At 39.7% G+C, this 15,429-nt stretch overlaps 2 protein-coding genes across 3 annotated transcripts in view; one reads left to right on the top strand and one right to left on the bottom strand.

Annotated features, from left to right (window-relative positions):
* Window positions 1–8,680, top strand: part of CAPN3 (calpain 3) — a 32,796-nt gene extending 24,116 nt beyond the window's left edge. For both annotated transcript variants that reach the window (XM_085299867.1, XM_085299866.1), the window contains 7 exons: window positions 546–603; window positions 1,194–1,258; window positions 1,968–2,036; window positions 2,585–2,663; window positions 4,472–4,588; window positions 4,917–4,975; window positions 5,779–8,680. In XM_085299867.1, coding sequence (XP_085155993.1) covers window positions 546–603; window positions 1,194–1,258; window positions 1,968–2,036; window positions 2,585–2,663; window positions 4,472–4,588; window positions 4,917–4,975; window positions 5,779–5,805 — 474 coding nt within the window. In that variant the 3' untranslated portion in view covers window positions 5,806–8,680. The remainder of the gene's footprint in view (window positions 1–545; window positions 604–1,193; window positions 1,259–1,967; window positions 2,037–2,584; window positions 2,664–4,471; window positions 4,589–4,916; window positions 4,976–5,778) is intronic.
* The window catches only part of ZNF106 (zinc finger protein 106), a 39,894-nt gene continuing 33,144 nt past the window's right edge, over window positions 8,680–15,429 (bottom strand). Inside the window, exons 20-22 of the mRNA XM_085299865.1 lie at window positions 15,146–15,217; window positions 14,387–14,533; window positions 8,680–13,353 (exon numbers count right to left, since the gene is read on the bottom strand). Coding sequence (XP_085155991.1) covers window positions 13,297–13,353; window positions 14,387–14,533; window positions 15,146–15,217 — 276 coding nt within the window. The 3' untranslated portion in view covers window positions 8,680–13,296. The remainder of the gene's footprint in view (window positions 13,354–14,386; window positions 14,534–15,145; window positions 15,218–15,429) is intronic.

Here is a 15,429-nt window from a genome sequence, read left to right as displayed (position 1 = left end):
GTAGAAACAGGGAGGCAAACAAAATACAATTTTGCTTTCCCCCTTATCTATGAACAATTATCGATGAACAAGCCTGACCCTCAGTGYCACCTAAGAAGAAAATAGTGCAGACAAAGAGCAAGCAAGAAGGGTTTAAATCATCTTTTTCAGTTTTTTGGTCTTCACCCTATTTCAAAATGACCCAGTTCCCATTTAGGGCAGAGGCGTGAGAGGTAGAACCGGAGGCTGTGGATCTCAGGGTAACACACGTATGCAGTGTTGCATCAGATAGAGCAAGTTAACCTCAAGACAGCAGGACCCTTTAAGCAATGTAGATGACCACATAAATGCTAGATGGTAACTTCTGATCTGCTTTGTACCAAAGGTGTAGCTGCAGCCTAGGGAAAGATCTGGGCCAATGTTTACGTGAACCTAGACTTCTTTCTAGTTTAAAGCACGTGCCRGACCAGAGAAAGACCTAATTCTTTCAGGATATCCATCTATTAAATGATTTGCTGAGTAATGAATGTTGTAGCTAATAGCATTCTCACCACTTTTCTCACCAGGACATGGAGATCAATGCTGAAGAACTCAGGAACGTTCTCAATAATGTTGTAAAAAAACGTGAGTTTCAGCATGCTTTTCAATAACTCTTAGAAAAAAATCCGTGATATGGAGTACCCCCCCTTCCCCAAAGTACTTATGGCTTCAAGTTAACAAGTTACCTYGTTACACTTCCCGTCTGAGGCATTAGCAGGCTGAACTTTTCAAAACATGATCGCTACAAGTGATAACAGTCTCTACAGTGATACAGGCTGGTAATGTAGAAATGAGCAAAAGCTTGTTGAAAGCACCAAGCAGGATAATATAGGGTTTATAGCAGTCTGAAAATGCCCTTAAAAAAAAAATCTAATGGAGAGGCAGACTTTTTTCCCYTTTATAGCAAACTTCAGCCCACTGACCCTGGCCTTGCTTAGTTACCTAGAAGTTAGTGCAGAGTTTTCAAGAAGTTTGCAGACTAAAATTGTATACAACACCTCAAGAAAGTTCATCTGTAATTCATAAGCAATAGCTAAAAGCCTTTCTGGATTTCTCTCTCACTCATTTCTTGAAAGATAACAGAAGTAGATTTGGTTCTAGTTTGAACAGAGTCATAACTAAGAGGCACTTGCTGACTTGTGTGATCTGTTCTCACCTGCAATCATTCATTTCAGATAAGGACCTAAAGACAGAAGGATTCGAACTGGAGTCCTGCCGCAGCATGATTGCTTTGATGGATGTATCCTTTTCCAGTGAAGGAGAGTGCTTGACACCACTCAAGGCCACTTGAGTTTTATTATTCCCCATGTCACTCCTCCTACATACGCTTGGTATTGAACCATGTCAAATGCGAGTCAATAAGTTGGGGGAGCAAAACAGTACTTTATATTCTGTAGCCAGATAACACAAAGCGTTCCAGGTTTGGTGCATCTTAATTCCAGTCATCTCAGCATTAGCATAGATGGCAAATGAAAATATCTCAAAACAGAGAACTACATAATAAGACATCAGTATCATACCCCCCCCCCTTAGCTATCAGTTACTGGCTTGCTTATGTACTAAAGCAGATACAGTCTTTTTTTAAGCCTAGTCAACACATATATGGTTTTTGCCAACAAACTTCGTGTACTTCTCTCTTACCTTTACATTTATAATGTATTACGTGTTCCACTGTATGATTAGCACCTACAATAGCTAGAGGAGTAAACATCTTTCTTTTACTACATGTTTGCTTCTACACAAGGAAATAGTACTTCACACTCTTACAACAAAATACAATTCAGATTCAACAAAAATGTTCACAAATGTTTTACTCAACACTTCAGCCAGCTCTTAATGCTGAGGAAATCTTGAACTAGGTTTCACATTCATTCCCTGTCATCCCAGTGGCTATAGACTTACCAATTTTACTTTAAAATATTTTTTTTACCTGAATGTTTGCACCACAGACAGATGGCTCAGGGAAGATAAACTTTGATGAGTTTCGTCATCTCTGGGASAAGATTAAAAGCTGGCAGGTATTGCTGAGTTTTCACAGTGTTGTTCTTCAAAACTTCAACAGTGCAAAAGTTTGTGTAGGAAAAACAAATCTCTCTATGTGCACCATAATAATACAACAAAAATGCTCAAAAATATATATAAATGAGCCTTTAAAAAGAAAATTAATGACTTTGCTCATCCTAYTCACAGCCTAAGCAAATAACCTACATCTCTGGAGCTCTAACACTAACATAAGATTTCCCTCACCAGAACATAATAGATGCACACGAGATGGAGGAAGAGGGTGATGAGAACTACATCCAGGCCTCACAAATAYCTCAATTACGACAATCGAGAGAGAGGATTTACAGCATAAACTCAAGTCAAACAAGGAGAGTCTTTAAGAGAAAGTGTCCTTTGCCTTTCACAGTGTAGGATTAAATAATTACACTTCGGGACTGTGCTAACACCTTAACTGCCCAGTAGGAGAATATAAGGCAGATGACAAAACCTTCAGGTGCCTAAAGCCTAGGGCTTACCTCCCAGTTTTTATTTCTGTTGTGCATTTATTTTTTTGTTTTTCCAGAAAATTTTCAAGCGTTATGACACGGATCATTCTGGAACGATTAACAGCTATGAGATGCGTAATGCAGTCAACGACGCAGGTACTTCCCTAAGTAGTCAATACCCAAAGGTTGAAGAAGCAGGAGAGAGTAGAGGGAGGTGAAACCTCAGCTAGGTTGCTGTGTTAAGGAGTGGAAACAAATGTYGTGCAGCCTTCGAAAGACCCCAGAGAAATTCCAAAATCGCTTTCCCCAACAGAGGTTTTCAAACATCCAGAGCGCCTGGACAAAATCTACTGACAAAATAATCTCTTCAACTCTTTGCACTTTTTATTGAATAATACTTTGCCATTGCAAGGTTCTTTCAGGCAGGCTCTCATAAAGCTGATGCGACCTCCTTTCTCRCTCACCGTGTTTTACACGGTCGAGCAGGGGACATGTTGCAATAGGAAGTTTGTGCATCTCCCCGGCACCCCGCTCCTGCAGCCCGAGGCAGCAGTTGTGACGGGGCAGAGCCCTGTTCCCCGCATGCCTGGCTGCAAGGAGCACTGGCCTGAGGGGGCCAACGGGCAGCACCAGGCATCTCCTCCGCCAGCAGCACTGATCTAGACGGGAATAGTTTGCACTCGGCTTGGCTATTCGGTAATCCTGACCTGCTTCACGTGGCATCACGTCCTGCTCAAGCAATGGCTAGGCTGTACGTGGAGGTGGCCATATCATGTCTTTTGGCTCCAACTGCAGAGCAGATCCACACCACTTGTTGAAAATCCACATCATGCAGTAGCTGGGGRCTGGCCAGGGAGCAAAGAGTCTGAGCCACTGTGGTCTCAGTCTCTTCTTCTACCTGCACAACAACAGCAAAGTGTTTTTGTAACACTTGCAATTAATGGAATCCACCTTGCAAAGCGAGACTATTAACATGCCTTGCTGCTTCTCTCCGACGCATTGGGGTGCTTGTTTCTGTAGACAGCCGGCTTCYCAGAGCAAATTCATCACCTCCTGGGTTTTTTTTTTAAGAGAGCAAGATGACTTCTTCATTCAGAAAATGAGAAGTTTCACTATAAACTTACGTGCGATGATTTCAGTGTGCCTCCATTCCACTGGTATCTTGGTACATCAAACAGTTACCAGTAACAGCTCATCAAGGAATACAAACAGATGGGTGTATTTTACTTTACAAAAACTCAGTAACTCTGTTATTCATTAATCTGGATTTGGACTCTTGCAACAGGGGGAACATGGGTCATTTCATATTTTTAAGGTTTCCATTCTCACTAGGGAAGTCAATGTAAAATTTATTTAAATACCTCCTGCTCTGAACATATTTTACAATAAAAAGTTCTAAATCCAGTCTCAGCATTACAGGTTAGAGACCATGCACGACCTTACGTTTAGCCAACAACTAACAGTGCCCAAATCATTCAAGTCCTTTTAAGAGAAGTTAGGTGGCATATTACCTCAGTCCATGTGCTGTAGTTTGGTAACACCAAGCCAAGGAGTTACTCATTTATCTATTTTTCAGTCACTGCAGAACTGTGCACAGCAACTTCATCCTGTATTTCCATCTCCCAGTTTTTGGTTTTCGCTCTTATCAGACCAACCTAAATTTTAAGCTCTTTGGTGTAGACTCCTCTTCCTATTTACAGTATGGGGTAATTGATACGCTACTGGAACTCCAAAATATTAATTTCAGAATATTTCTTGGGTTTTAAGAAAGTAGCCTGACACAGGGAGGCTCCTTCTAGCTTCATTTCATTTTATTTTGTGGCTGCAGTAGTATTTCATCCCACCTGAGCCTAGGCTGGGCCTGGGCAGCGCTCGAGGCCGCCAAACCTTCCCTCCGGGATTCGGCGGCACGAGCGCTGCCGTGCGGCTGCGGCCCAGCTCTGCCCCGCTTCTCTCCCCTGCAGGCTTTCGCCTCAACAAGCAGCTCTACGACATCATCACCATGCGCTACGCGGACAAGAACATGAACATCGACTTTGACAGCTTCATCTGCTGCTTTGTGCGACTGGACGCTATGTTCAGTGAGTGGCTCCACCCTCGCCCCGCCGCGTTTCTCCTCCCCCCGAAACGCCTCGCTGCGGTTAACGCGCCAAAGCCGATACAAGTGCGAGCGTCCGTTTCTGGTTTTAGAATATGACAACCATCTCACACGAACCCAAAAGAAAAAAAGCCGTTGCATTTTTCCAATATTAGCTAAAGAAGAAATACTTCGTAACCAAGTAAATGCACCTCTGCATAAGTTGCATGGCACACTGGGAACATAATTTGGTTTGTGATGCGGGATCATCTTTACTTTTTGCTAGCACGGTGATTTACTCTATTCCACCTATTTTTCTTTCATTGCTTTAGGAGCATTCCAGGCCTTTGATAAAGATGGAGATGGAATCATTAAACTCAATGTCCTGGAGGTAAATAGTCTTATTCCACTAGTTCTAACACAGTGTCACGATATTGATTTTTAATCTAATTATTCATTGCACACATTCTTGAGGAACCCTAGGGAAGTTGGTCCGAAATTGTCATCCCATTGGTAAGAGTCCACAAAACCTGCCAAAAATTTTGCTACTGATTTTACATAGAAATGTATATATACATGCTCCACCAGCTTCAGCTGTCGTACARGACTGCAGTTGGTGCTTACGTACACAGCTGGGAGGCAGATAACTGTCTTTTGATATCATCTTTAGCATGTTTCAAAACATTTTTGAAAGATTTTTTTATGAGGCAATTTAATTAACACATTTAAGATAAAGTATATTTAACTGATAAGGGGGGTCAATKTAGTTCTTAACTGTTTTTAACCAAACCAGGCCAACCAGGCCTGATGATAATGCAGAAATCGCACTGGCTGGGGGCAGAGCAAATTTGAAAACCAGAGGAGGGAGGGCCACAAATGTGTAACTAAGAGCTGTACGAATATTATTTGCACATATACGTGCATGCGGGAAGAACACAATAAAAAAGGAGCATAGCCATGAAGAAGCAGTGAAGGAATGAAGAGGGGCATTTAATAGAGCTAAAGCTGTTCCTCTCCCGTCAGCGTGCACACACGCAGCACAACCCAGACCACGAAAAGGAGCGACAGATGGAGCAGTTGCCTGCCCTGCTTCCTCTCCCCTTCTTTGCCCCCACCTCCTACTGCACTAAGTTCTGTGCCTCAATAAAAACARGTTTTCTTCTCCTCTTTAATTCTAACTCACTCCTCTTCTAGTGGCTGCAGCTCACGATGTAYGCGTAACACCAGAGCCATCTGCCAGCAGCATCAAGAACGCACTCAAGATACCTGCTGAACGTAGCCAGCTCCGTTCATCCCCGCACGCAAACAAGAACGATTCCTCGCGCACCGGCTTCGCCTGCCGAGATGAACAGCACAGTGCCTCGGAAAAAGAGGCAACCGTATTCCTGCAGGGAGATTAGCACGTGTATTCTGTAACTACTTTTGTATCATCTCCTGGCATTTTACTTTGAGCAACAACAACTTCCTTCTGGCTAAGCTACATTTTTTCTGCATGGTGAAGTCGCAGAGCATGCACCAGTATCCTGCTTAGGCTGGCAGCTAGAAGTCTTCCCCCAAAGTCAGTACAGAGGCAAAGCTGGAACCGTAGCTGAACTGTGAAAGCATTTAGTACCACCTTACCACCTTGTAATCTGTCATCTAGTCTTTGTCCTGATACTGGTTCAATCACTGTAGCATCTTCATGAATTCAACTGAGCATTTCACATGAAGCTGTGGTAGATCTACATTGAGGTTATACATCTCAATCAGTTATGTTCTAGATGTGGCTGTGAGGGTTGGTTTTCTGCTACACTARAAACTTGGAAGTCAGGCAAAAGAAACTGGTATCCATATACATTTTAAAAACTTGGTCAGCGCCCCAGCAAGTGTCAGAACTGAGCAATTAAGCTCTCAGACACTTCTAATATCTCAATACTATCTTAATTACATATTGGATTTTTTTAACTGCTTTCTCTAAGTAGAGAAACTGATTTGCAGTTCCAGAAATAAAACACCTCTTACACACATAAATATACATAGATTTTTTTTCCAGAGTCCTATTTTGTTGAAAGTATTTTGAATGGAGTGACTAACAGCTGAAGTCTGCTTTAACTTCAAAATATGTTTTAGCTATACCCCAACTAGAGTCCTTCACTTTCTGCTGGTCATTATTTAAAAGCTCAGCTTTTTTGTAGCTTAGTGAAAGGTATGTCACATTAGATCCACTACTTCTAGATTTGAAAGTAAGATTATTATCTCTTATTATTGTATGGTCTTCTCCATTTCTATGTTATTAATTTGGGGGATTTTTCTGTTAGTGCACAAGTCAAGGCTGGCTTAAATTTTCTTTGATAAATCCCTTTTCCTCCCTGCCTTCCTATTCCCAGCAAAGATCTGAGGATCTTCTGGAAGGTGCATCTATCCATCCRGTCTAATAATAAACTTCCTTATTACACTGGCTCCCTAGATTTGATGCAATCGCAGGAGGAAATAAAARTTACTAATTGTATCTTAGCAAAAAATTCTAATGGATTAATAAATTTAAGAAGTACTTTACTAATATYAAGAGCAAATAAGTAGCAGGTTTTTGGTATAGGTTATCCACCATCATAATGATTAATACTACACTCAAGATGAGGTATAAAAATGTTTCCTGACAGTATTGTTATTTCCTTACTGGAAAATATGTTTTCTACTCTAGACATACAGAAAATCACAGACACATTATGATATCATGGTCATTTGGAGAAGACTATTAGAATGTATAACTACATTTATTTCACTAGAAATAAATTAATTGGGCTTTGGCCATCTCTAGSTCTCTTACAAAGGAACAGGGTGTAATGAAGCAGTGAGTCTTCTCCCACCACTCTCTCAAACATACAGCAGCTTCTGAAATTCTAAAGCAAATAGGAAATCAGCTTAAGATCTCAAATACTTTCAAGTTAGTTATTTAAGTTAGTTAGTTAGCATTAAAAGCAAACACTTGAGCTGAGAGGTTCTATTAYAATCAGCTTTATGGATAACAGGCTTTCAGAACTGGTCAATCATTGATGAATCATTGATGACAAAAATGGAAGGAGAAAGAAAAAAAAAAGGTTTACAGAGATCAGCTTTGCCAGGATAACYTTTCATTGAGGGGAAAGCCCTCGCCACATGCATGTGTACACAAAACAAAATCTTTTTTTGCTGTACTCAGTACTTAAAAAAATGCATTCTACTTTCGGATTCAATTTTAACATTATTGAAAAGGAGCAAGTCAAATGAAAACTCCAATTTTTTTTCATTTAARCATTTATGAAGGCTTAAAAATGCAACTTTTAAGATGAGAACATCTGCTTAATAACCAAAGCAATCCACTACTGTAAACTGCAATTGCAAAAAAGAATCCTTGCATTCACTGGAAGTTATTCAATTAAGTAGCACATTTAACTGACAGATTAAGAAAAAAATAACTTTTGGCTACAACAAGGTCTTAATGTTGTCTTGCACTGTAAGCTACTACTCTTAGGAGTAAGAAAATCCTATGATTAGTCTAAGGAAGAGTTATTCTCCTTTAAAACCAATTTTTGCTTTAACCAAAATTAAGCTTTCCAGATGACTGGAATACTAAGAGCCCTGGGTTCCAGCCCTCCGTCATCTCCATTAAACTATTATTTTTCACATTAAAAATTATGGCATTGAGAAGCTCTCTGTTGGGGTACTCGAAGAAACAAAATCGAGCAGTCAAAAGATCACAATCAGGATTTTTGACTGGCATCCCAGACGGTCCTGATGAGTGAGCTACCAGCAGCTCCGAGAGCCCCCCTCTGCAGAGGCTCACGAAGCAGGGGAGCTCGTACGCCGCCCGGCGGAGGCCCAGCTGGGCGCACAGCTCGCGCCGCCCCTCCTGAACTACACTGCCCTGGCATCCTGCTCACCGGGAGCAGCAGCTTGCAGCGCTCCTGCCGGTGCTGGTGGTAATCCACTGGCACATACAGCTTCAAACCGTCCTGTCGGATTTTATCCGGCCCTCTTAAAAATTGGATAAAAATCTGGAACAAAGTGAAGTTCTACAGCATCTTACTAAAGAATCATTCTGTTCCAAACAAAGAAGAGTCAGGCTGACAAACCATATAAGAAACTTTTATTTTATTTTTCTGWTTTTGCTGGGTAAAGTCTCATTAATATGCTCACAGCTTTGTACCAAAATGAAAGAGGAACACATGGTCATCTGTGCACGTGCTACACAGCTTAAATTATTAAATATTCAGTTATGTTGTTTTATTCCACTTTCATTCTTCAGAAAGACTGTTTAACACTTACAGCAAAGTGAAACTGAGAAGCTGGCAGGTGCATATAACAGAACATTACCTACACAGTTTGCTCTTTACTTTCACTAGTAAATATTTTACAAACAATAGCTGAAACTGTTTCCTTATCTTCCTTACATATTCTGCAATTCTGGAAAACAGACTGTATGAGTAATAGTAGCAYACAAATCCTGGAAACCGGGAATCATCTGTACCTGTGTTTTAATTAAAAAGGAAACAGTATTTTCTTAAAACCACATGTTTATCCCTGGGAACCTACCATTTATTGCAAGTCAGAGTTTTCAGTTATTGTTTATCTTGATCCAGCAGTATGAGAGTGTACAGTCTGAAAATGTGCGTTTAAAACTGCACTGCTTCAAACACGCTGCACAACCAAACCCCTGCTATTTTGTAGTCAACTCACGCTTTGACAAAGCATCTTTAAATAATCCGCAGTCCACACAGGTTATACCAGGCAAACAGAAGCTGGGGTATTACTCAATGCACCTTTGTACCACGAGATTTGACAGCTTCCCCTCCCGCCTCCCTCCAYGCACAGAGGAGGGGCAGGCAGCTTTGTACCAAACTAGGAAAATATCCCTTGCCRAGCAAAAGTCGCTAGCGTATACCTGAAGCAGCAGCATTAGGCCACGTAGTATTGCACTGTCCGTCAACTGTTATTTTCCACTGTGATTTGAAGCAAAAAGGAACATAGGATCTAGACCAAGGTCAGCATCACCCTGTGATTCAATACCTGCGGGGAAATTTGGTGGGGGGAAGGTTCTTGTGACACAAAATAGGTTTACTCGATAATTTTATGCATCTCAGGCCCTTTCTGAGTGGGGGTAGAAGCCACCATACAGAAGGCGCAATGAATTCTCACACTTTTAAAGAGAACAACGTAACCAATTCGAGGAACTCACGGCCCATTCTTTGTATCATACAAAGTACAATAACTCTGAGCACTTTATATCCAGCACGGAGGGCCATAGCTTAATTAAACACAATGTCAGTACTGCTAGGAGGAAAATGCTGGCCTGCTCCCCAATAGGACTGCTATACTTAGTCAGACACATACAAAGTCCAGAGCGCATTACTCCAAAATCGAGTAACAAAAGAAATCCCCCAGACCTTAGCTAAAAACAAAATAAAGCCCCCTTATAGTCAGTCTTCTACCCACAACACTTTACATAAAATTTTGCATAAAAAACAAAAACAATCTTGAATATAGGCTTCAGATGTGCAGTACTGCTTTTCCTTGCAAATATTACTCTTTCCAAAGCTTAGAAATACTTCCCATTCTTTGGAGGTATATCAGGAGGCAGAATCCTAATTAAGTGGCAAGACTGGAGTGGATACATTATTAATGGTTGTCAGGCTAATGCACGAGTTTACCAGCTACCGTGTGCAACTGCCTCGAGGAGGAGCGAAGGGCCATTAACGAAAGCYGCGTGCAATTCCAGCTGAACAAACGGGAACTGCAACTGTCTGGGGAATTTCACATCTGCAGGACAGCTTTGTAGCTTTGTCCTTTCAGGGGATCCTCAGGACAACAAAGCAGCACAGCATTTTTCTCTGAGCCCCCAAGCTTTTTTTTTTTTTTTTTTTTTAAACACACCCATCCAGCTCTGCAATTTCCCCGCCTCTTACTCATTTTAAGATCCTTGAGATGCATCTGATATATCTGATATGACCTACCAAATAACAAAAGACATCACTGCTAAAGCCGGATTTCAGAAGTCCAGCCTTTAGGGGAGGGCTGTTCTCAAGGACAGATAAGGAAATATCTTGAAATGGACTACAAGAAAGGGAAGCCTGCTTATACCAACAAGAAAAGATAAACCCTATAAGCAAACAGGAATGCAAATAAAGTGTAGTAACTTTATCTGTTGCAGCACTTATGAGAAGGATCTTTATGCATTCCTGAAAACAAAGTCATCACCTGAAGGACTATGAAGAATTGCAAGGATAAAGAAACAAAATCTACTCTCACACACCCGCTTTCACCACAAACACTCCACATGCTTGTTCTCAGAATACACAGTTCCACACCTTCACTTCAACCACATCTACAAAGGACAGCTTGAAAAGTTCACGCTGCTTATTCCACACCTTTACATGCTCCCTTCTTTATGGTTCAAAAACTCTCAAATATCAACAGTTTTGGAAATGGTTTATAGGTCTTGCAGAGTCTTCTGCTTTTAGGTCATAAAAAAAAAGAAAAAAAAATATATAGTAAAAGTATTCTGGGTGACCCTACAGCAACACAGCCTGCATCAGAAAATGATTATTCTACTCGGAGAACTCCCTGATCTTGATCATCTCTTAAATTGCTTCATCCATAGACCATGGCAAAACAAAACAAACCCTGAAAAACAAAACAACACACACACAAAAAAAAAAGCTAAAAATCCCTCAGACAAGGTCCAAGTCGCATACTGTTTTTCTTTTCCCTACTCCCAACAGTTTAACAAAAACACTCCCACAAACAAAACACAAAAAAAAAAGCTAAAAATCCCTCAGACAAGGTCCAAGTCGCATACTGTTTTTCTTTTCCCTACTCCCAACAGTTTAACAAAAACACTCCCACAAACAAACAAAAAAAAAAAAAAAAACAAGGCAGGAGCTTTGGAACCATGAGGATTCCCATGTGTTTGAAGTAGGATGCTACTGTATCTCATTCTTAATTTATCTCTGCCTCTCTTGAGGAGAAAAACCACCAATGTCAAGTAACTGCAGAGAAATTATACTCCTTAGCTGAGACAGCATAAAAACAGTGTGCTTCAGGGACAGCCCTAAGGTCTCCTGGCTAGCATCACAGCAGAACACCCATGGGCTTCCCTCAGACACTTTATTGGCCTAAAAAAGGTTTCTTTGTGATTAAAGAACAAGGCTATAAAATGCATTTAGTCTGAGGTTGGCATGTCTGAGCCTCAAAMTAGCAGTGAAAGCAACACGCAGTGAAATGAGTACATTCTACCTGTTTGAAAAGCACTATGTTAATTTATAAGCAGCTCCTTTTGGAGACTGGGTTGTCTTTACTGCCTGGATACAGTTTGAAAGAACCTCTGCTTTTTTATTCTCAGCTGCAGGTTAAGCAAAAGTGAACAAAAAGCTCTTTGCTAAACTAGTTTCATGATTTAAGACAATATCTCAAATGGAAGAAGCACGTTTCACTGTATTTTATGGACAAACTAGATTAAGTTCGCCATCCGAAGGGGCAATTGCAGAGGAGCCCTGYGCAGCAGAAACAGTCCTCTCCTCAGCAGCAGCTTTACTGTGATACATTACATGCATCTATAGAAATAATTCTTTTCCATGTGATGTGCATTTTGTAACCCCAGCTTCTGCTTGAGAACTTTGGACTCTAAAATCCTGCTTCATCACAACAGAAACAATACACCAAAGTGGATACACTTAGACACCTCATGCCATTACATTTCTATTAGTTTGCTATGCTGTGAAGATACAGGACTACAAGTTCAGYCATTAAGATTCCGTATCTGATCTCACTGATAAGATAAACAATTTGGCAAGATGAGCTACCAAATAAAATCAGGAATCCAACTTATATTGTATCAAGATAGCAGTGGTTATGCTGGTATTTAACTGTAAAACAAAAGAGCTGATATCAGTCCCTCCTTTCCTGTACAAAGGTACCTTTATTTAAAGCGACTAAGATCCCTAAGCGGGCTAGTTTGTCACTGTAATTCTGGTTGGTTTGCTTCTACCGGCACACCTCTTCACGAAGTGACTGCTTTCCTCTAAAAACACCTTAGGAAGTGTAATGTTGAGGGCAGTCTATATATATTGTGCCAGTTATAGCAATTTTTAGACAAGGAATAAAAATAGGCATAAATTAGAGTTACTGTTAAAAAAAATAATAATAATTGATTTACTCCAGTTCTCCATAAAATACCTTTTCTTTTTATGAAGAAAGCCAAAACATACACTGGATATTCAGGTTACGCTTTCAGAATTTTGATATTCTATTTGCAGAATTTTATTAAAATTGGCTAAAAAACTGGATGCAACATAAAAACAGACATGTCTTAGTTAGACATTTAACAGATTTTAAGGTGAGTTTGCGAACACCAGCACTTATTGTAATGTAAGTTCTCAACACCCCTCTGGACTTCCAAAAGACGCTCAGGATATACTTCTTCAAAAAAACAAGGCAGACAAGAGGGGGGATATTCTTATCTGTCAATGAATTAAAAACTTGCAAGAATCTTCCATTTGGGCCAAGTCTTAATAGACAAACCTTATTTCTACAGAGTGCAATACAACCTGCAGTCTCCGTAGCAAGGCCTTTCAGCCCCTCTCCCGTTTTGCACTCCAAGTTGGAAAAGAAAAGAGAAAAGACTGGAGTAAGAAATGGGTATTATTTGGAATAATTCTGATGTATAAAATTACTTCCCAATGTGGGAGGTGAAAAGCTTCATGAATCGATCCTGCTGTCATCCTCAGCATGTCTTTCAATGTGTCCTACTGCATCCTAGGAAAAAAAAAAAAAAAAACAAAAAAACAAAACAAAACAAGAGTAGTCAGTTGAGAACAAAAAAACCCCCACATCTTTGCAAAGGATTCTAGAAAGCTCAACAAAAATGGCACTTTAGATCAAGAAAATTACTGACTTAACACATCTAGAAACCCACACCAAGCTATTAAATCATATATATATATACATATATATATACATACATATATATATACACACATACATACATATGTCTCACATACTGCCGTATGTGAGAATCAAGGCAAATAAGAAACAGCTCCCTTTCTAAGTAGAAGGGTGTATCAGATAGATAAATTATATCCAAAGCTAGTGCTTAGAAAGAAATTAAAGATTCTACTTCTCCTTTTCAGTTCTCAGAGAAACTGCCTTCCATTATGTACTTTGAACAGTATTCAACAAGAAGGTAGTTTATATYGCAAAGGGGTAACATGCGGGTTTCACTGGTCTTTTCCTCCTCCCATTAGTTCTTCATTTTTTTCATCTGTGCTAACATTTACTCAGAAACTTGTAATTACATTTATTAATCTTTAAGCAAAGCCAATCTCATGCGAAGAATAAACATCCTGCATCTGCAAAAATGGGGCAAGAGGAGGGTGAACAGTAAGTTAAGATTATTAAAAAAAAAATCCAAACTGATGTTTGTCCATCTTAAAAATAAAACTTTACTACAAAAACCTGAAGAACTCTAGATTATAGTTACCAGAACTACTACCATTTCAAAATGTTAATGATTTCCAGATCAGATTCTAAGATCCCACTATTTCAAACCAATCACATTTCAAGCTACCACACTTAGCTGCTCTCTTCATCAGTCACAGGTTGACCTCTGCTACCCTTTCCCGACCATAATTATATTCTGTTAAGCCTGTTAAGACTAGCAGAATTTAACCATCTTAAAGAGATTCAGGAGCAAGTCTCACAATCGTGATCATAGTATCTACTTTACACCTGGGGGCTTTAACCTTTCTATTACACTACTAAATACAACCACATTACTTCCAGCACATACCTGCTTGGAACCTTTCCTGGAAGTAAAGAAAGCATCACAGTTCTTCCAACGACACTTTAGGGTCTGAAAATTTGGATTGGTGTGGTCAGTTAGCAAGTGTTGTTTCAGATGGTCCACAACTCCAAAGATCAGGGAACATCCATGCCACTGGTGGAAAAATCATGTCAGCATAAGCCAGAGAGAAAGAATTTTAGCTAATTCCTTTATTCTTGCAACTTAACAACATTCTACCCACACTGTTCACAGACACATTCCTCTTATGGAGTTTTCAACCTTCTCATTCCATCTTCATTCTCAGTGGTCTCTAGTACTTTAAATATAGCTTTACAGCAATTTTTTCCTGCCTCTAGCCCAGCCTAGACTACTAGAGGGGAAAAAAAAAAGAAAAAGAAAGGGGGAGGAGGAAAAGATGAACTAAACCTTTGCAGAATTTAAGCTTACCTCAGTTTCATTTAATTCCTAAGTGCTTCATCTTATTTAGCACAATAAATCTACTTTTACATGCAACTTAACTGGAGTTTTTGGTTTTTAAAAGTTATATGCCATTATCTAAAGCTTTTGCGTATTATTGACTTGCCCAAAGTGTGCACACATACTAAAAGACTCAGAAAAGCAACTAGTTTTRTGTTTTCAGTTATTTTAAAAAGATTAGTGAAGTATAATAAATTAGAAGTTAAGTTATGCAAGACTGAATTGTGACCATCAGCAGATTAGTCCAAGAATATAGCAAAGGAAGACTAAAATCACTTTGCTCATTACCCAGCAACGATAATTCTGCATCAGATTAAGCCTCACAGCTCTGACACTACCATCATAGCATCCAGTGTAGATCTGTAAAAGAAAATTTATGAAAAGAATGTTGAGAATAACAGAAAAAAAATGAAGTAGCATTTTGAAGRAGGCTTAAGGGTAGACTATACCAGGTGAACAACCAAACATCAACAAAACACACAAGGCTCCAAAATTTAAAAAGTGGGTCTAAGCTAATTCTTTTAAGATTTAAATTTATAATTTACAAAAACCTACTAAGAAATGCTGTCCAC

This window comes from Rhea americana, unplaced genomic scaffold, assembly GCF_003343005.1.
Source record: "Rhea americana isolate MKP2758 unplaced genomic scaffold, rheAme1 scaffold_155, whole genome shotgun sequence".
Classification (NCBI taxonomy): domain Eukaryota; kingdom Metazoa; phylum Chordata; class Aves; order Rheiformes; family Rheidae; genus Rhea; species Rhea americana.
Note: the sequence above shows the minus strand (reverse complement) of the source record. Positions and strands in the feature narration are given on the sequence as shown.